The sequence below is a fragment of the Apis mellifera genome, linkage group LG3 (assembly GCF_003254395.2).
Source record: "Apis mellifera strain DH4 linkage group LG3, Amel_HAv3.1, whole genome shotgun sequence".
Lineage (NCBI taxonomy): Eukaryota > Metazoa > Arthropoda > Insecta > Hymenoptera > Apidae > Apis > Apis mellifera.
In genome coordinates, this window is record NC_037640.1 from 8,086,829 (window position 1) to 8,108,753 (window position 21,925).

The following is a 21,925-nucleotide window of genomic DNA, read 5'->3' on the forward strand; positions in this document are numbered from 1 at the left end:
TAATGTACTCAAGATCTAAGAAAAATTATTTTAGAAATTGCACAATTGATTTATAATATTATAATTGACAGAAAAAAATTTAAATTTAATTGAATATTAAATTTTTTAAAATAAAAATGTGACTATTAAATTAAATAAAGAATTCTTTAATATTATCTGAAAAAATATTTATTATTTTAAAAAATGCTGATTATTGTAAAAAAAAAAATTTAGAAAATAATTTCATCAAATATAAATAAATTTTATCATTCATAATAACCAAAAAAAAAAAAAAAAGAATTTATAATTCAAACTGTATTAAAATATTAAAATATTAAAACTATATTACAATTCTTCGTACCAAATCTTTTTTTTATTGAAGATTTTACAAGGAATCGATTGATCAATGCTGATACCTCACTGATCGATCTTTGCAAATTGCATTAAGGTTGATCATTATGCTTTAAAACAATGAAATATTTATTTAAAAAATAAAATAAATAAATTTTTCTCTTTTCGATAAAAACATTAAATCAAGCGTAAATGCATTTGCTGATCAATTCTTTAAAATAACAAATACTAACGTATACACACACACACACACATATGTGTATATATATATAATATAATATATATATAATATATATTATATATATTATATATTATATATATCATAATTTTATAAATTTTAATAAAGGTGTTGTAGTTAAATCGCTTATACAAATTTTCCATTTTTATGATCATTTTCTAATTAAATATAATTCATCCGTGATTTCTTTTCTATTCCTCACATTGTTATTGTTATCGATCATTAGAATAATATTATTAGAACAAACTTAAAATTAAAAAAGTATTCTGCGTAAGAATTAATTTTCAGATAATCGCATACTTATATTCACAAAAAAGGATATGAAAGAATTTTAGATATTTTTTTAATGATCAATTTCATTAGCCGTTATACAATTAATCCAGTCGGATCAAATATTATGAGGCAGTATCGAAATTATTCTTTATTATTCTTCTTATTTTAATAGACGAAAGAAACATGTTCGATTTCTCTGGCGAAATATCTGAAAAGACGAGAAACTAAGCCTTTTCTTACAGTAATAAATTATTGAGCTTGTGCCATTAAGCGTTGCTTTAGCGTATTTCTATGATTTATTTTAAAATTAGATTGCTATGGAATGACTTTTCAGAATATTTTCATTTTCATGAAAGAAAGAGAAAAGTATGTTAAAAGCGACACGATACATTGACTCTTTTTTTTTTTCGATTTATTGAAAAATATCAAATTGCTAGGGAATTCTGAATTTTTAAAATATTAGAAAAAATTTTTTTTTTAATTTCTTTTATATAATCTAATTTATTTAAACACTTTTTAAAAGAAGTGATCATTTAAAATAGTGATTATGAAAAATGTTAAAAATATTTATTAAGATTAAATTTATAATTTTTTAACTATAATATGTATTATAAAATTTAAATATTTCGAAAAAAGTAAAAAAAAAATTATACTTTTTATTACTTATCGACAAAATTTTTTATATTTACAATTTAATAAAATTTTTATATAAATTATTTTAGAATAGTTAGATATTGCAATATTATATATATATACAAAATATTATTCATTAGAATATAGTATGTAATATTCATTTGAATTCCCATAACAAATCGATACATATATTTAAATACAAATACAGAAAATTGCAACAAAATAATCTCCAATTATGATTTTTAAATTACGATTCAAAAATTATTAAATAGCTATAAAGCAAGTGAAAATATGAATTTCGAGTGCCTACGATAAAATAAAAAAAATGTTTATTTGTTTGCTAATTTTAAATTGCAGAGTAAAGATCATTCGTGTTGTAAAAGTTTAATTACCGAACCTTCCCTTTTCATAAATGAACTCAATTAATAAAATTTTTTCAATGTTGCAAAAAATAGATACATGCATTTTTTTTCGATCAAACGTGCATGAAAGCAAAATTTTATTATTTTAAGAGATTTCTTGGTGATGCTTTCACAATCAATATTCACAATTTTGATACCAATTATTCGTGATGAAACAGAATTATTTACAGTATAATTTAGGCTAAAGCGAAAAATTGTGAACGTGTTTAACCCTTAACGTTCCAATAAATAGATTAATTAATATTTAGCTAAAAAAAATTTTAGATCAAAGATAAAATTATAATTGATTTTAACAATAAGATTTTAATAATAAAATTGCAATTTATATTTTTATACAATCTTATTCTTTGAGTTAATAAAAAATTAAGATTAATATTTTATTAAATACTTTCCATTATTTATAATCTATATTTATATGTAAAAATATATGACATTTAAAATGATTTAAAATTAATAAAAAATTTATCTATAATGATTATTACAATCAATATCAAATACATTTACAAATTTTTCTTTTTATAATATTAATATTAAATATTGCTTCTTTTACAAATCATCATTTTTCTATCTCTTTATGAGTAATAAAATTCTCTTTCAAATTCATATCTATTTATAATTATAAATATTTTATAATTATCTTTAAAAACTTGTTTTTTATTTATTTTAAAAGAAAAGAATAATTCGAAAAAAATATTTATATAAAAAATTCTAGCTAATATATTCTGGTAATAATTCTGGTAATAAAATGATTTATTTGCACTTTCATAAGAACACTTTACACTTTCATATATTTTTTTATCAATAATCTTGTATATAAAGATATGCTAATGAGTACAAACAAATACTCTTATTGCATTAGACAAACGAAAGAAATAAAAAAAAAAAATTAGTGATAAAATTATTTATCATGATATTTGTTGCAATTTATTGCATGATAAAAATAGTCATCTTGATATCGATCAGCTACTCCTTTTATCTTAAAAGTAAATAAATCCCGATTACTTACTTTTAACTCTTAAATCGTCTTAAAACATATACTCATGGATCAAATACAATCAGATATAAGTATGGATCGTTAAGGGTTTGATCAAGCTAGAAAAAAACCGAAAAAAAGTGAACAAAAATTAAAAAAAAAAAAAAAAAAAATGAAAAAAAAAAAGCACTTTGACGTTCTAATCTGCGCAACTACTTACGTTGGAAGTAATTATCACATCCTAGGAAGTCGCTATAAGGAACGAGTTATCCGGGCTATTTAAGTTTTACAAGAGTACTCCCGATTATCTCGTTCGGTTTCACTTTCACTTTCATTAATCTGCAATTAGTAAATTAATTTAAAAAACATTGATAGTTGCTTTTTTTATCAACAGTTTCTCTTAGATCCAATTAACAAAAATAAATTTTCGTTCATTTTCCCTTTCTTAATAATCAAAATGTTTAATGAATTTTATTATTTTTATATTGTATGTTTGTGTATGTGTTATGTTTAAGAAAATTCTTTGCTTTATAGTTGAATTGTTTGAATCAATCTCGTGTCGTTTCTTCATTTCAAGAACGTATAAATACGCAAATATTCGCAACAAGAATACTGATGAATCCAGAGTATTTGGCATACTCATATACTTTATCGTTTTACATGTCTGTATTTTATTGTTGTTGTTGTTGTTGTTGTTGTTGTTGTTTTAGTTTTTTCTGTAGAATTCTACAATCAGAGTAATATACTACTGCGACCCATTAATGAGACTCTAAGTATACCGTCGTATCAGGAAAAATGTTTTTTGTTGTTTCTTTTCATTTTTCTTTTTTTTCTCATTCTTTCTTTCGCAAAAGACAGTCGTAACTTATTGATTTTCCCAACGACGGATTTCATTCTATTCAATATACAATTCCTTAAATGGAATTACATTTGGTTTAAATTACAAAAAATACACAGAATGCGTAATACGTATAAAAACGTGTCGTTTATGCGTCACATAATTATATTTAATCTATAGTACTTGTCGATTGTGAACAGACTTCGAAATGTGTACTATTAATTATAAAAATCAATAGAATGATTCGATAATGGTTTCCAGTTCAATAGAAGTTTAAGATAAAGTAATAAAAATCATAGTATTATCACTATGTGATTATCAGAATAAAGTATTTATAAGAGAGATTGACATATTTAAATATCATTTTGTTTATACGTTAAAAGAGCATATTTGCAAATATTTCGAAGTCTATTTGCAATAATCGATTCGGGTCAGATAGTTTTATATTAAGTTATTAATGACCACCAGATCATACCTAGTTAATCGCTACTATGCTGTTAATATATCACGAGCTATAGTGATATTATACGTTAACTAAAAACATAATATCGCTATTATCTCTATGTATTCTTGATTTATAATATTCTATGTGCGTTATAATTCGTCGTTTTCTACATCGAAAAGCATGATCATGAAACATAAAAAGTTCCATTTGCTTTGACAATGGAATACTTCTGTGTATGTTCAAAAGATAATTAGCTGCCTAATGTCTGGTATACATGAATTTCTATACCTCTGGTGAGTTTTGTGTAGACGCATTGATATGATCCTGTAAACAAATTCTGAGATCCCGCTCGTCCAATTCACTTTCAGTGTCAACACTGAAACTTCTTACATTTTGTCCACCATGACCTGTCCAACGTTGTTTCCAACTTTCTAGCCTCATGACCTGTAGCATACATTTAATATGCAATTATGTTTTTATAAGTTTTAGGAATGATTTGATATGAAAATCTATATAGATTTTGTACATCATCATTTTAGAAAGAAATGTGCTTTACATTTTCTTCTCTAAAAATATTTTGACACAGTTCAACTAATTTATTAATTTGTTGGACAATTGTAAATTAATTTTTAATTTATAGTATATATAATTTGCTATTCTATTAATTATAAAACTTATTGTGTCAATGATTATTTTTAGGATAGTTTTTATAAAATGATTAGCACTGGATACTAATTTTTAAAACTAATACATGGTAGAAAAAAAATTGTGCAATTTTTATAATAATATATAGTGCTTATGAAAATTCTTCTCACATTCTATTGTATTTAATTCTTCACTTAATTTTTTTAAAGTAATAAAAATTGCCTAAAACCAAATAATGATTTTTAAAAGATGCAAGAAATGAATAAATATAAATGATCACAATGATTAACATGCATTTTATTCTAATATGTTCACTAGTTTGTTAAAAAATAATAATAAGAAAAATAATAAGAACAAGAAATAATAATAAGAAGAAATTATTGAATAATTTTCTTTGTTACAATATTAAATAAATATTATAATATTGTATATATACTGTATACTACTATATATACTGTATAATGTTAAATCCTATTTAATTGTATATCGCTTATGTATTGTTTCTAATGTAAGATTAATTTTCAAATATTAAATAATCCTTAATATGCATTTCTAACTTACTGATTAGCATTAATTTTTCATTTTATATAAATCATAATAAAATATTATGCTGAAAATTATATGGAGAGCATGCATAATCAATTTTTTAACATTGTTTAAGCAACACGTTAAATAAACCATAAGATTATGAATATTCTTAAAGCATTTCCTGAATGTGTTTGGCATTCTTTCTATCTTATTTACACCTGTGGTAAAATAAATAAAGAAAATGAAAATGAAGCATGCAAATAGTGATGTGCAAGTTGCAAAGCATATACATACCAAATGAGAATCAAACTGAGTGCTCTGCTACATGTACAATTGTAAGACAGCACAAGAAATCGAGGTAATGGGGGAACAAATGTGTAGGTATCAAAGAAAAGTCCAAAGACATTAGAATATCAAAATTCAAAAATAAGAACATTTGTTATTCTAATGTTTTTCTGAATCTCATAGCACTTGATTGTAGATTGAGATGAATTGTCCTGTAATTTAATATAGTATTTATAGTATTTCATAAAATATATATACAGAACTATGTATATAAAAAGAAAATACAATTTTCTGATACACGTTGACATCATGCTAAGTACATGAAATGGAAGAAAATAATGCTTACGGATGGATAAAGACTTACTCGAGCCAGCGCCAAGGCTCAGTCTCCGGGCTGGTGATTGGCGTAGGGAACTAAGGAGACAGAGATAACACAGCAATAGAGGGTTAGTTTTACAAGAGCATTAGTTTTTTTTTGTGTTAGTATTTGGTACCTTTACACAATAAGAATTCCGCTCATAATAGAAATCAAAATTCAATTATATTATTATCTCATCTTTCTATACTAATGATGTTTTTATTTGATAATTTTTTATTAATAGTACATATTATTATATTTTTTTATCGAATGTCTAATTAATTTAAAAAATTAATATTAAATTAAAGCAATATCTTTGAAGGTGTAAATAATATATTTTTCTGTGTCTTTTTTTCTTTCTCTTCTTCTTTTTCTCTTTTTCTTTTCCATCAAACCAATTATTACTCCGTGCTGTGCTAACTCTCAATGTCTAATACAATGTTCTTGAAGCACAATTAGTATTACAAATGGCAAGCTTGATTTATTATAAAATGATTTCAATAATATCTGTCTACACAAAACATTTCAAATATTAATGTCAAAACATTGAAAATTTGATACTTACAATCATTATAATAAGATATTTATAATAAATTTTTTTAATATTATATTTTATATTGATTTTTATAATTGATTTTTATAATTATTGTTTCATGAATTTAATTCATTGCAAATTTTCAATGTAGAATAAAATTATATAACAACACATAGATATTATCATTGGAAAAGATACTTTCTTATATTATGATGCCCTCAAAGATATGTCTTGGTTCGATACAATGATGATTATAATATTTCCACAAGTGCAAAAAATAATATTAAATGAGCGGATACCGTAATCACGATTAAATTTAAAAGCATTTGACATTTATTATTTATATATATTTTGCATTGCAGCATAAACATAACAAGCCGTGAATGCATCTTCAAAGCTTTGACATGTAAATAACTTCTTCTATGATTTAGAAAATTCACAATTATTATGTGAATATATAAAATTAGAAGTAGAAATAATCATAGATGCAATTTTGATGATGGAAACACGATGAATTCTTAATGTGTACAGGTACCTCTAAAGGAATATTATTTGTTTAATATGAAAAGTGTGAAACGATTATTCTCATCGATAATAGCAATTAATTATTAATAATAAATGTAAAAAATATGTACCATTTTTTTAAATTCATTAATTTTACAAATTTTTAAAAATGTTCATTGAAATATTATTATAATTATATTAATTAATGATATTAATGTGAATTCTTAAATAAAAATCAATAATTTTATTTCATTGATTATATTGATATTGATAAACTTTGTTTCAATATTAAATTGAACTTAGAAGAAAAAAAATTCTGAAATAAAAATTATAATCAAATATTTTATAATACATGATTTTATCAATAAAAGAAAATTATTTATTAGCGTGACGATTAGCATTACATTGCAGTAAGAGGTGCAATTTGGTGCATAATTTTGTGAATTACAATAACATAAAAGCATAAATTACACCTTTGCTTATGTTACATATTATTATAATAGATGTAATTTTGTGCACCCAACAAATACAACTGAATTATATACATATATTTCTTTAAAATATTGTCCTTGTTAAAGGGAATTAGAATAGTTAGAATATTATTAATGATACATTAAAAATTTAATTCTTTGTGAGATATAAAGTGCGATAGAAGGAACGATAATAGTGTTAAATCCTCATTAATATAAATTTCAAGATGAAAAAAAGTGAGCGTGAAAATTTTTTACAAAATGGTGTTACAAAAATGTGCATTATCGCAAATGTGTATCGCATAAAAATTATTGCTATAATGAATTGTAAAAATTATTCAAAAATTTGAATTATCGTTTTTATTAAAATTAATGATTTTATATAGAAAAAATTCTATAAATATATCTAAAAAAAAACTATCATTTCTATGAAATTATAGTTTATTACATAATTAAGTAAGAAATATATTAAAAATTGCAATTAAGAATGAACACAAATGTATTAATGAACACGATATTTGTATAGAATTTATATAGTTTGATGATTAGACATGAATATGCGGGAATTAATATGAGGAACCTATAACAGACTATCAATTTCTATCTCCAAATTATTTAAATATATGATAAATCTTGACATACATTACGTAATTCTACAAGCTTCGAAATTTACTAACTTGCAATCTAATAGCAAATCGAATAAAAATTGTATTTTAATCTACTGTAATATAATCATATTTCTACATCTTTATGAACTATCTCCATTATTTCTACCATTGATAGTTTGAACGATTATATGATAATTAATATATATCAAATAAAGAAATTTCAAGTTTCGAGGAATCGAGGAAATTTAACGAAAACCATTGACGATCATAAACATATATAATTATTATTATATTTGTGCATAATTGAAAGCATTCGTAAACTATATTTCCAATACTAAAAAATATGCATCTTTCAAGATTTCATGATTGATTTCATTTCATTACTTTGAGATTTAATGCTAAACTTAATAATAATAACAACAAAAATATCATGAAAAAATTAATACATGCAAAATATATAATATATAATATATTAAAGCTTTTAATAATTTTTTCTCCATGAAAAATAAAAATGTATCTACTTTTTAAAAAAATTTTTTTCATTCACCTCTTACTGCAATTTTTTTTTTTTAATCAATGCTTTCATTAATGCAACATGATACACAATGAAGAATTTTCACTTACCTCAGCTTTTAATTCTGCAACTTTATCTTGTAATTCTCTGACTCTTTCACTATCATCCAAGTTATTTCTAAGTTCACCTTCCGCATGCATCTCTTCATTCTATAAGAAATAAAAATAATTAATATATATTGATAATATATTTATATTAAAATATAATATCAAAAAAAAAGAATTATACAAATAAGAAATAGTACTTTTAACTCAAGGAGAGATATTTTTTGCGTAAGTTCTGCTACTTGCTGCGCATGCTCTGCATCACGTATCCTAGCCATCATAGCTTCATCCTTCATCTTTGATTCTAAATCGGAATATTTATGTTGTTGCTCTCGTAATTTAGTAGTAAGTTCTTTCTCTCTAGCTAAGGCAGCTTCTAATTCATCCTTAATGAATTTTCCACCTTCGTCTTGTCGACGTAGTTGATTTGTAGCAACTTGCACTTGAGTCTCAAGCTCCATAACTTTAAGTCTAAGTTCCTTCACTTCGGTTAAAGCTTCCATTTCTCGAATTCTAGTTGTCATTAAATCTTCTTCATATTTTTGCACTTCATGTCCCCGATTCTCCCAAAATAGAAGTTTCTTCGGCGTAGAATCACTTGCGGGTTGCGTTTGGGCGGAACGATGTTCTTGCAAATGCCTTTGCCAGGCACTGCTTAATTCCATTACTCTTTGTCGAAGATCCTAACAAATTTCTTATATTATGATAAACATATATTTTAAAATTAATAGAAAATTTTAAATGATACTTTTTAAATGTAAAAAAATATATAGATTTCTAAAAAGAAAAATTACCTTTAAAGAAAGATTAGCCTCTGCTTCTCTTAGTTTCACTGCAATCAATTCTTCTTGTAAATGAGCAACAGAATTATCCGGTGTTGTTTCTCGTAATGTTTTTTTATCTTCTTCTAATTCTTGTATTCTTGATCTAAGTTCTCTTATCGTCGCTTCATTCTCTGCCTCATATAATCGAACCTTTACTAATTCTTCTTGTAAACATTGTATCATTTCTTCTTTTTGCGACAATGCTTCCTGTTTTAATAAAATTTCATCCAAAGAGGATTGTTTTGATGTCACATTTTCTTCTAGTAAAAGCGACAATGATCTCAATTCTTCATGAGCTTGTTCAAGTTGATGACTGGTTTCAAGATGAGTGTGTCGAAGAGCTGCTAATTCTCTTTGTACAACAAAAGCAGTTTCTTCCTCTTCTGCTCGGGAAACTTGACCCCTGACCAATCTATCTGCCAACTCTGCAGATTCAGCTTCCAGAAGTTCAGTTCTTTGTCTAAGTAACCTATTCTCAGCTCTAAGTCTACGGAGCTCAATCATCTCTTCTTGCTCTTTCATTTTCAACACGGTATAATCTTTTTCAAGTTTCTTCATTCTTTTTGGATTTATTTTCATACTATAAGCAAGATTCATGAGGCCATCAGGATCTTTCTCCGCTCTTCCAGGTAATTGTTTCTGAAAGAACTGCATACGAAACAGTCAATAAATATTAATGAAACAAAAAAAAGAACCAACATAAAAACAAAAAAAAGCCACATAAATAAAATTCTTGTTTAATTAGTAAACCTATAATAGTTGATTTTTTTTTATAAATAGACATAATAAATTCTTTTTCTGAATATTCTTATTTACAGATGAGATGTAAAATTCTGATGATAAGAAATTACCTTCAACATGCCTTCCATGTCCAAGCTTAATAAATCTTCCTTGCCTAAATGTAACATGGCCAGTGCAACTTTGAAAATAATTTCCATGCCTTCAGATAGAAACACGTCAAAAATGCGGCAGGCCAGCGATAGACTGAGCGTTGTAGTAAAAAGCGTAAGAAACCAAGACGATGCGTACATCGATGTATGAAAACCTTGAGCCGCAAAATGAGCGTGTAACTCGGGATGCGTGTCAGCAACTAAATGTTCTAGTTGATACATGCACACCCCTAATTCAGCCATACTCGGCTTGAACATGTCTCGCAAACGATACTCTTGCATAAGCGCTACCAGTACAGCGAAAGCTTCTTCTTCTGGCATTTGCTGTAACAACAAATTGATATACCTATTTAATTTTATTTATCAGCGTAATTCATCCCATTTTCCTCTTTTTTATCTTTTAAAGTTATTGTTTTTATTCTTTTATATTCCCTTACTCAAACATTAAGTGTACCTGCATAAGGAGTAATCCTACAATAAATCCCGAACCTTGACAGTATCCTACTTCACGATCATGAAGACTATACGCTTTCATAACGTTAAATAAACTCTCCTGACCAAGCCCATCTTTTTCCTTAAAAAAATCATGCTCAGGATACGTTCTGGCTATATCCCTTCTGATTATCCTTTCGCATGCGGACGTGGCCTTGATATACTCAGCGAATTGCTTTTTCACAGGAGAATCATGAGCACCACTTAATAACTGCCAAACAATACCTCTGCAACGATGAATAATCGAATCAATTTTTCAATTCAATTGAAATGCTTATTTTTTTTCCCTTTTATTTTGCTAATTATTTCATACTAATTTTTATTAAATTTAGGAATTTTAAAAATCATCCAAAATTACTAAATAAATTTGATAAATTTAATCTTTCTTCTAAAGCTTCTTGATTACCTAAAATGATGAGGTATTCCTTGACGCACTAATTCTTTGACGAATTCTTTCCTCTTCTTCCAATGATAATCCCAATCAGCGACAATGTGACCCCATAGGGTCCATGTGTTCTCTTCACCATCAGCTGAATTGTGACGTCGGGGTGCAGCATCGCCATTTCCTCCGCTGCCCCCCGACGCCACAGACACTTGAGATGTGTCAGAACCTTTCCTACTGTGATTGCTTTGGAGCGAGTTCAACGACTTTGCATCCGATTCGATAAGCCTGTTATTAATTATATCAAACTCTTTAAGACAAGTACTTCTCCTTAACTCAAATATATTTAAACATTTTTGAGTGGTAACATATGAGATGATTGTGCTAACTGAAATGAAAAACTCGTCTTTAATAATAACGAAAATATCTTTACAATATTTTTACAAACAATATGTTAAAAAATTTTAATTTTAATTGAATGAAATTATGTTCTTAGATTTAATTAATTAAAAAAATATATATTCACTAAAAATAATTGCAATTTTGAGACATATAATGGACAAATCTGATAAGTGTTATAAAATCTGAAGTTTTTGTTCACTAACAAATGCCAGTTCTTTTTTTTTTTTTTATAAATATTAAAAAGTTTTAAAATATTAAAATTATTATTTTCATATGTTACAACCCAAGATTATAACAAGTATCCTTAATGCAAGAGTATATTCTTTCTTTAAAAAAAAATATATGTAGTATCGTTTAATTTTCAAATATAAATAATGAGAAACACAAAATAAGCAGAACTGCAAAATTAATAAAAAAACATATTACTCATAATAATTAAAAAATCTTTCTAATTCAAAATAAATCTTTCTAATTCAAAATGAATTAAATATTGAGAATGAAAAAAGTTTATATGTGTATAATATTATGAAACTTTTATTAGCAATAATATCATATAAGATATCATATACTTCAATTGTATATCAATTTCAATAAAACTTTATAGATAAAGAGAATAGAAATATTTACACATGTTATTTCAATTACATAATTGAAGAAACATTAAACGATAAAACTTATGCTTCACACATTAGCCAAGTATATAAGATTTTATATTCTTCCATTCAATTTTTTTTCTCACGAATAAAATTATATTTAAAAGTTTCATAGAAATTGATAAGTCTCTATATTATTTCTTATTTACAAATATATTCATCTCTCTCCATTATTATAATTGATATTTGATTACAATAAACTAAACCTATTGAGAAGCAAACAATGAATATAATTATTAAGTATTCATGAAATTTTATTAATTCTCTCCGTTTTACGATTTCCTTTTCAAATTCAATCACTAATAATTTATTTATTATTAATTAAAATTTCGTTTTATAAATACATCATTACATATATCATTCAAAGTATTCCTTTTCTCATTCGCAATCACTTGATTTTGTAATTATACTGAGTCATGAATTAATATATATAATCGAACATAAAGCAGCGATATATATGTAATATCTAAAGCATAATTTGATTGCACATGCAATGTCAATAATGATGAATATTAGTTAGCACACGACGATTCACCTATTGGCTTCCTCCAGCTTAGCTAATAGAGCCAGTTCGTCGGTGGGTATTTCCTGCAACGAGTTTATACTCTCTTCTTCAGATGAGATTGGCGATGTGTTTGGAAGTATTTTGCTTGCTTGATTGTTATTCTGATGACCGGTTTGATGTACTGTGGTGCATAAACACAATACACTCATCACCTGCGGTCCATAACGTGATAATCCTAATTGTCCAGCAGCCTGCTTCTCTTGACCCCTGCAAAACAATTATCGTTATATATCATGGCATATCATGATGTAACTAAATTGATATTATGAACTTTTATAGTTTCGTGCTGGTTATAGGACTTCTTGATGCAAACTAATGCGAATAATATTATTAAAAATGTATATTGAAATTTTAAAATAATTAATTACAATTGGACCAGTTCATAGCCAAAACATTAGATTAAAGAAAAGAATGCATTTTCATATAAATTTTTCATATAAAAATATAATACAAATATATATATTAAATAAAATTATTTTAATAATATTAATTTTTATTTATATTATTTTTCAAAGCTTCCAATTTTAAAAGTAAATTATTTATAATTATGACAAAATGTATCGAGAGAAATTTTTAGAAATTCTAGAATTAGATAATATTTTTTATTCTATTAGCATAAAAATCTGAAATCTTAGGATGAGAATTTTTATATTAAAATTATAAAAAAAATATTTAAAAAAAATTATGTATATAAAACTATCAATTTATTTATATTTTCTTACGTAACAATTTACATTTTATTACGCATTGCTGTTGAAAAAAAAGCATACGAAATACGATTATATTTTTTTATTTCAATTTAATTATTTCCTCGCGTAATTGAGGAAAGATCGTCGATAACGCATTTATATCTTTCATCTTTTTAATGTAAAAATTAATTAATGAAAAAAATAAAAGTATAAAAATTTTATATGTAATCTTTTTCAATATCAATTTATAATATATATTTTCTTTCATTAATTCGTCATTAAATAAAGTATCGGTCATATAAGATCTATTCAAATGATAACAAGTGGATCGATCTCCAATTAAAATTCGAATCCTTCTTTAGTCTTTTTCAATGAATTTCATGGATAATTTCAATAAATATTCGTTATCTATGAATGAATTCAGATCATCGAATTAATATTTTTTTTTATCGCTAAAAACTTTAATTTTGAAGGAAAAAATTCAAAAACTATTATATGTAATTTTTGTTTTATAAATATTTTTTAAAGATTTAAATATTTATTATTTATGTATGACACAAAATATTGAAATACATGTTATACATGATCTATATTAATTTTTTAGTAGAACTTTTTTAGTAACTATTTAAGTGAACATCTGTTATTCAATGTCATCACGTTAGATACAATATAGAAACATAGAAAAAATATATATATATAATTAACGATTAATATTAATAATTCTCGATCTGAAGGTTTGAAACTAAAGACAAAGTTCAAATTTATATTGTGAATAGAGATCACATATTACAAAAGAAACAATTTAAAACCTTATAATTATAATAAAGTCACACTTAAAATTTAACTTCTATATAGAAGTATATCCAACCTCGTTTTATTTGTATAATTATCCAATAGATCTTTAATATTGAAATTTTTCATTTTGTCAGGATTTCTCATTTTCTTTGCTATATCACGAAATAATTGTAAATATTATCTTTATGATTTTTTTTTTAATGATTAATTACAAGTGTAGAATATTTAATGAATTAGTTATATCGATTTTTTCATAATATAATTTGTATAAACGTGCAAACGAAAGATAAAATTATCCTTATTTAATGATCTAAAGGAAATAATGTCTATTAAAGGATCAATGTGACGAATATTAATCGATATTACAAGGCAAGAATAATCATATATTCTACCTTGATTTATTTCGTGTCCATCGCGCCGCCGCTGGTGCCAGCAAACCACGAAGAACCATCGAGAAATTTTCTCGTCACTCGCGTAACTTTCGATCGAAAATCGGATTCGAAATCAGCCTCCAGTCCTCTATTTGTTCAATTACTTTTGATTTCTCCGCAAAATGCTTGTCGCAGAGTACAATTTTTCAACAATCATTTTACTTATATCATTCAATAGTTGCATATTTTTCTACGAGTATCTTTCGAGATCACAAAAGTTTATAGATTAAAATTTTAAAGCTTTGTAAAAATTCGAAATATATATTGTTGCATAAAAAATCTTTAAAAATCTGGAAAACTTGGATTTCGATAAAATTAGAAAATTGTCACAACATTAGAAATTAAACTTTCTTTTCCTCGATTACTTTCCATTCTGGATAAAATATGCATCTTGGAGGAAATCAGGAAAGAAATCTTGCAAAATGACTCACTGCAACTGTCTAACGTTAATATTTTACAACTTATCCTTGAAACCGAAGTTTCTCTAACCGATCGAAAAGTTTCACGGTTTTTTCTTCGATCAAGGTTACTTTTGTTAGACATCTGAATTTTTGTTTTTTTATATAAAATATTTATTCATATGATTTATCTATCTTCGTTATATTTATATCATTATATTTTATTCAATATTTAATTTTTATTACCAATAACTTTACGTATATTCTATATTATTACATTATTATATATTATTATTTTCTGTTTCTCAAAAAAAAAAAAAAGATAAAGAAAAATGTTGTTAATTTTTGCCATTTCAGACCTTCAATTTTCTACTTCGATTCGAAGCTAGCAGATGTACAATAGCAACAAAAAGAAAGCCGAACAATTAGCACGTGCAAATGAATTAGCGAACGAATGCAAATATTCGTAACAATGTGCCATACTGGCTACGAAATGGGATAATTTATGTTTCTCAGTTCTTTAAATTAATATGGAATTTCAACTGCATCTGCGTGATGAAAGGCATTATCGTTTAAACGATCTCTTAAGATGCAAGTTTCTAATGCCACTAAATTAAATTAAATGTTATAATGTAATGTAATTACGTGTTAAATTTATGATAAAAAAATTAAAAAAGACTAAAAAAAAAAAAAGGTGATAAACAAATAAGTAGTAATATTATAATTGAAAATTTAAAATGTTAAAGATGAAAAGTTATAAATTTTATTAAAAAAAATTTGTATATGCTTTAAAATGTTAAAACATATTCTTGGAAGTACTCATAACATCCTTTAGATAAATCGTATCGTTTATCATTCTCTTATCTCATTTTTTTAAATATATTCATACCATTTGTATAATAATTTATGAATAATATAATTAATGATAAATAATTTATGATGAATAAAAATAAATAATAGTTGATATTAACATATGTGTTTTTATTTTGTAATAAAATTAATATAATTTAATCTTTTCTTCTTCTTAATTACTTTATTCGTTGTAATTTCCATTTTTCCATCTTATATTATCTTCAATAATATAAGTAAATATAAATATAAAATTATTGAAAAATAAAGATGATGATAATAATAATATAACAATAATAAAAATAGAAAAAGATAATAAAATGAATTTGTTCAATATAAAATATAGAAAATAAAAGAAATATTTTGAAAAATCTTTTATTATATAAAATTATATATACAAACGAAGTGAATTATTTATTCAGATGTACAATTTTTTCAAAATTTTTCGCCATTCAAAAAGTTATGGCTATAATAAGTATAATTTATGCTTTGATTCACTATTGTATCGTCAAAGATCTGTACAAATCTTTTATCTTTACAAAAAAATTAATTCTCATTAAATTAATTCTGAACTGTGAGAATTCTAAATTATGAGAATCTTTTTTATCAAGATAAAAAAGTCGCGTGATTATTGACTGATCATTTCCTAGCTATGTCCCATTTCGTTTCGTTCCTAAAAATATAATAAATTATAAATGTGCCCAAATTTTTGACACTGGTATATTCCAAGATATAATATAAAATTTTTATATAATAACAAATGATGCTATCCATAATTATTCAGAAAATAATAATATATAAATAATAAAAAAGAAAAAAAAGAATATTACAAAATTGGCATTATCTTTTAAATTAAAAAGTTCAATTTATATGACAGATAAAAAAAAAAAAGAAAAAGAAAAAAATCATATCAATATACGATATCCAACTATATAAAATATTTGGCTTTAATGTATCAATAGAAAAACAAATATTTTATTGGAAAAACATTTCTCATTGTTTGAAAATATATAAATTTAATTTAATTTAATGCTGAATTTAATTTAAATCTAAACAGACACATCGTTTATAAAAATTTGTTTTTCAATTTTTCTGAGATTTTATCAAATTTAATCTTAACTTTAGAAAAAAAAAAAAAAAAAGAAACTAAATGCTTCCACCAATTGATTTCAAAAGCTGCCTTTCTTCCAATTTGTAATTAATTATGGTTTATTATATATTAAAGACCATTCTTTAATCTAAATAAAAATGTTAATGTTAAACAATTATTCAAATTACAATTAAATAAACGATAAAATATTTGTCATATAAATTATCTCCTAACTTCTATCCAACACTCATTCTATCCAACAATTTCACTCTTTTAAAGCATATTAATTTTAAATTCTTTCACTATTCATCTTCAAAACTGTTTTTTTAATTTCCAACTACATTTCATTATACAAATCAACACATCATCCTTCGTTTCAACAAAAATCCTAATACATCTTAAATATAAATTATTTATTTGATATTTAATAAATCTATTTAACCAAAATCTAATTATATAAACTCCAAAATCTTTTTCTCTTTAAAACATTATTTAAAAATAATACAATAATATAATTTAAAGAGGGAGAAAAAAAAAAGAAACAAAAAAGAAGATCATTTACTATAATGGACGAGCATATGTAACCAAATATATATATATTTATCCAGAAATAACGAAAACTGAAATCAAGTGGTATGACAGGTATAGAAGATTGTCTAATCTATGTACTAATATCACAATATCACACAGAGATAACGATTGGTCTCTCGAATGCAGTCGAGGCACGATGTCCGACAAAGGACGCCGGTTAATTGGCCAATCGATGTTGATTTTATCTCGTTCCCTTTTCCGATCAAACTGGCACAGTAGAATCGCCAAACACATACTGGAAATATGTACGAAATGGTTTGAGGGTCGATGGAGCCCGCGCAGGCCAGGATGCTCCATATGCGCACCCAACCTCTTCTTTCGTAATGCGAGAGTAAATGAAAAGACTGCGATTCCGGCGACGAAACGACAGGAAATTTCCCGTGAAAACATAACAAATGATTGAGTTTTTTAGATAATAGATGATTTTTGAAAATAAAATGTTAAATTCATTTAATATTTAAAAAGATATATTTGTATTTTTTATAATGAAATATTATCTTTAAAAGTTTATCAAAATCTCATCTATTTTTTTAGTATTTAGAATTGAATAATATAATATAAAAAAAAATATTTAATTTTGAAAAGTATTCCATCACATTCGTGAAGATTTATTGTAATTTGATATTAAATATTTATTCAAAATTTATAAACCGAATATTACGTATCATAAATCGTAAAATATTTCGATTTATTTATATATTATTTTTTAAAGAATAAGATTTTAGAAAATTGAAGTATAAATTAATTGATTTGAATAATCAATGTATTTAGAAAAGAAAAATCAATTTTTTGGAGATATTAGATAATTTTATATATTTATATATTTGTTTATAAATTTGTTATTGATTAAATAAATTATATTACACATATAACAATAATTTGTTAATTTGTTATCAATGCAAAATCAAATTGAAAATATCGAATTAAAGTAAATCATTTATTATATTTATTAGTTTTAAAAATGAATGAATCATTAATTTTATTTTACTTTTTTTATAATTTCAAGTGAAAAAAGTAGAGTATATTTTATAAAATTCCTAGAAATGAATATATAAATTTTCTTAACTTTCTATAATTAAAATTCCAATTAATAATAAAAAAATACATTTTATACACAAATTAGTTTTATAAAATAAAATTAATTGATTTTTTCTATGAACAATTAATATACATATATGTATTTATATTACAATATATAACTATTTATATTTTATTTTTAAATAAAATTTTATAACGAAAATTTAATAAAATTTAATAAAAAAAATTAATTTTTATATTGAATTAAGTTTGTATAATAACATTTGTATATTGTCATATTTAAAACTTGCAATGATTAAATGATTTTCAATAAATTTTAAATCAAATTAAATGATTATTATTAATTAAATTAAAAATAAAGTTCATCATTTTAAAAAATATATTGTCATATTTTTATAATGAAAAATGTTATAATATTTAATTTGTTAAAAAATATAGTACATTAATTGTATAACTTCTATCACTACATAATTATTATTTATTATAGTATAAATTATTATCTGAAATTTTATGAAAAATTATATATAATATCGTACATTAACAATTTGATAAATATTTGAATTATTATTATTAAAAATATTAAATAATTTTTCTTTAAAATTTGTATTTTTCTCACAATTCTCAAATCGCTAATTTTTCAAAATAAAATTAATTTAAAATATTGACAAGTATAATTTGAAATTATTTTTTAAAAAAAGAGAAGACAAATATATCATAATTTTTCTAAATAATTCTATCTGATCCGCCATTTTTATCCCAAGGAAAATTTATTATTAATTAAATATTATTTAAAATTTGAAATCTGTTGCTACAAAAATATGAAAAGAAACGAAAAAGTATTACGATGAGCTAGGCTCGAAGTGGAAATGGAGAAAAAGCGCATATCTCTTCGCACGAGGAACAATTACACGCGAAAAAGCAACGAACCTTTCACCGGTCTCTGTTTACCGAAACAAATTCGTTAGGTACGTTGGTTATTCTGGATTCTTCGATTCGCGCGTCTAACGTCTTATATTGGATTTTCATACTTTTCAATATATTATCCTAATTGTTCCATAACTGACGAATTGTTTTACCGTTACTATTACAAAACATATGTGTGGTTATATACATGGAAAGCAATCGTTCAAATGCATGTGCAAACAAAGCGATTAAGAAATGGAAGGACAGAAAGCACATTCGTTGCATATCGGAATGCGATGATTCAAAAATAAGAATTCCTCTGCACAATTTCAGCAACCGAATTCTTAAAAAATATACTAATATAAATCAAATATAATGAAAAAAATAATTGGTCAAAATAAAAGCTAAAACTATCTTTTTTAAACATTATAATCTTCTTTTAAATTTAGTAAACACTCTTGTAAATTGAATAACTGGAAAAAAAAATTTTTTAATTGTACAATGATTCTTTTTTTTTCATTTTGATTATTATTTTCTTTGCTCTTTGGATATATTGTAAAACATATAAAAAATAATAATTATATAATTATAATTTATATATATAATAATTATTATATTAAATTACATAATAATTATAATTTAATATTATTTGAATTAAATATATATTTTTATAAATAGATATAGAAAAACAGAATTTGTTTATAAAAAATATTATATAAATGCAAAACAAAATTGTGTTAATAAAATTACATGGATTATCAGAATTTAAATTTATATAAAATATTGTATAAATACAAAGTAATTATATAACTTAAATAAAATAATTATATAATTTTGTAATATATAGTTAAATTTAATAATTAATATTTAGAATCATTTTATTCTTATTATTATACGTTAAAGATTATCTATAAAATAATTTATCTTTCATATTCTATTTAAAAAAAGTTTAAAAAAAAGTTTAAAAATATTTATAACATTTAATTAATATTTGTCTATTTTAAATTAAAACAGAGATTATATAGTTTTTCAACTATTCAAAGAAAATATGAGAAATTTATATCATTATTACATCCAAATGTTAATTCATGAGTTGAATTTTATTTCTTAACAATTATTAAGTTAAAAAATATAAAAAATTCAAATATTTTTTAAAAATTAAAGTAACTTATACAATATTATAGCAATAGTTATATTATTTATATGGATATCATTTAATTATAATTTAAATAAAGGAATATTACATTATGTATCATTATTTTAATTTCAATGCAATTTAATATTTTTATGAAAATATTACAACTTTCCATAGCTACTTTTTATTCAAAAGCATATGTATATTTTTAAATTATTAATAATGTTATCTGGATAACACTTTATTTTAATTTATTTTAAAAAGAATGAAAATATCAAAAGCAAAATGCGATTTGTTTGAATTAAAATTTAAACGGAAAAATAAAAATATTTTTAACATGACATCATTAAGTATTACTCCACATATAGTTTGTTCTTGTTCATATCGTATCACTTTTAAGTGAATGAAATATTATAAACTCTTAAATATTAAATATTAGAAACACAAAAAACTAAAAATCGGTAAAAATTATCTAACAATATAGTGATGGACAAGAAAAAATTATCAGAATGGTATTTATCCAAATTAACTGTCAGCGAAACGAATCATGACGACCATCTGTTTCTAATCTGCACTAAAATTATTGCAAAGCACATACCTTCGATGTGATTATTATTCCATATGTTCTTTGTAAAACAAATCACACACTAAGAAAATTATGTTCTGTGTCAGCAAAAATGCATATAATGCTAATATAAGGTACAGAAGAATATACGCGGCTGTCACTACTTAAAATTGTCATCACGATAGATTCGTTCATGTACACTGGTGCCAACCTTCCAAATATTCTAAGTTATATAAATATTCTAACTTACATGATATTTTCATATATTTAAGATTATCTTTCTAATAATTTCATTATTTTTTATTACTTTAAATTTCACATATTTAAATATTTAAAAGCAACAATTATTAATTTATATTAAATTTAATTGTAAAATATTACGTTTATAATTACAAATTCATTTACTAAATAAAGTTACTATATTATTAGTGTTTTGATTTTCTAGGAATTTTCTTACATAATAAATATACTAGTATTGTTCATCCTGCTTAAATTACATAATGATAATTTCATTCAGTAATATTTGAAGT

General features: G+C 23.6%; 1 protein-coding gene across 9 annotated transcripts; it reads right to left on the bottom strand.

Annotated features, from left to right (window-relative positions):
• Positions 1-906: 906 nt before the first annotated feature.
• Positions 907-21,603, bottom strand: LOC726727 (ecotropic viral integration site 5 ortholog). 9 transcript variants are annotated; one of them, XR_003304419.1, is made up of 14 exons: positions 17,852-17,995; positions 14,788-15,124; positions 12,882-13,118; positions 11,316-11,579; positions 10,872-11,136; positions 10,379-10,741; positions 9,498-10,175; positions 8,904-9,386; positions 8,710-8,808; positions 5,975-6,024; positions 5,620-5,822; positions 4,441-4,596; positions 3,090-3,208; positions 2,592-2,988 (listed from the first exon to the last, which is right to left on the bottom strand). XR_003304419.1 is itself a non-coding variant. In XM_006563925.3 (11 exons), the coding sequence occupies exons 2-11, from the start codon at positions 14,844-14,846 to the stop codon at positions 3,149-3,151; spliced, it is 2,664 nt and encodes an 887-aa protein (XP_006563988.3). In that variant the 5' UTR covers positions 14,847-15,026; positions 17,852-17,996; the 3' UTR covers positions 2,593-3,148. The 9 variants fall into 9 exon arrangements, 5 of the variants coding, with proteins under 5 accessions (XP_006563988.3, XP_026295565.1, XP_026295566.1 ...); XR_003304420.1 differs by having other exon boundaries at positions 5,957-6,024; XR_003304418.1 differs by lacking the exons at positions 2,592-2,988; positions 5,620-5,822; positions 5,975-6,024 and adding an exon at positions 907-1,049.
• Between the last annotated feature and the right edge of the window lie 322 nt (positions 21,604-21,925).

What these genes read in the sequence shown, in the direction of transcription:
- LOC726727 (XM_006563925.3), bottom strand. Translation starts at nt 14,846, where the DNA reads ATGGTTCTTCGTGGTTTGCTGGCACCAGCGGCGGCGCGATGGACACGA. An exon ending in TATCTCTCCTTGAGTTAAAA is followed by an intron (nt 8,809 to 8,903) that starts GTACTATTTCTT and finishes TATTTCTTATAG; the next exon opens with AATGAAGAGATGCATGCGGA. An exon ending in TTGCAGAATTAAAAGCTGAG is followed by an intron (nt 4,597 to 8,709) that starts GTAAGTGAAAAT and finishes TGTATGCTACAG; the next exon opens with GTCATGAGGCTAGAAAGTTG.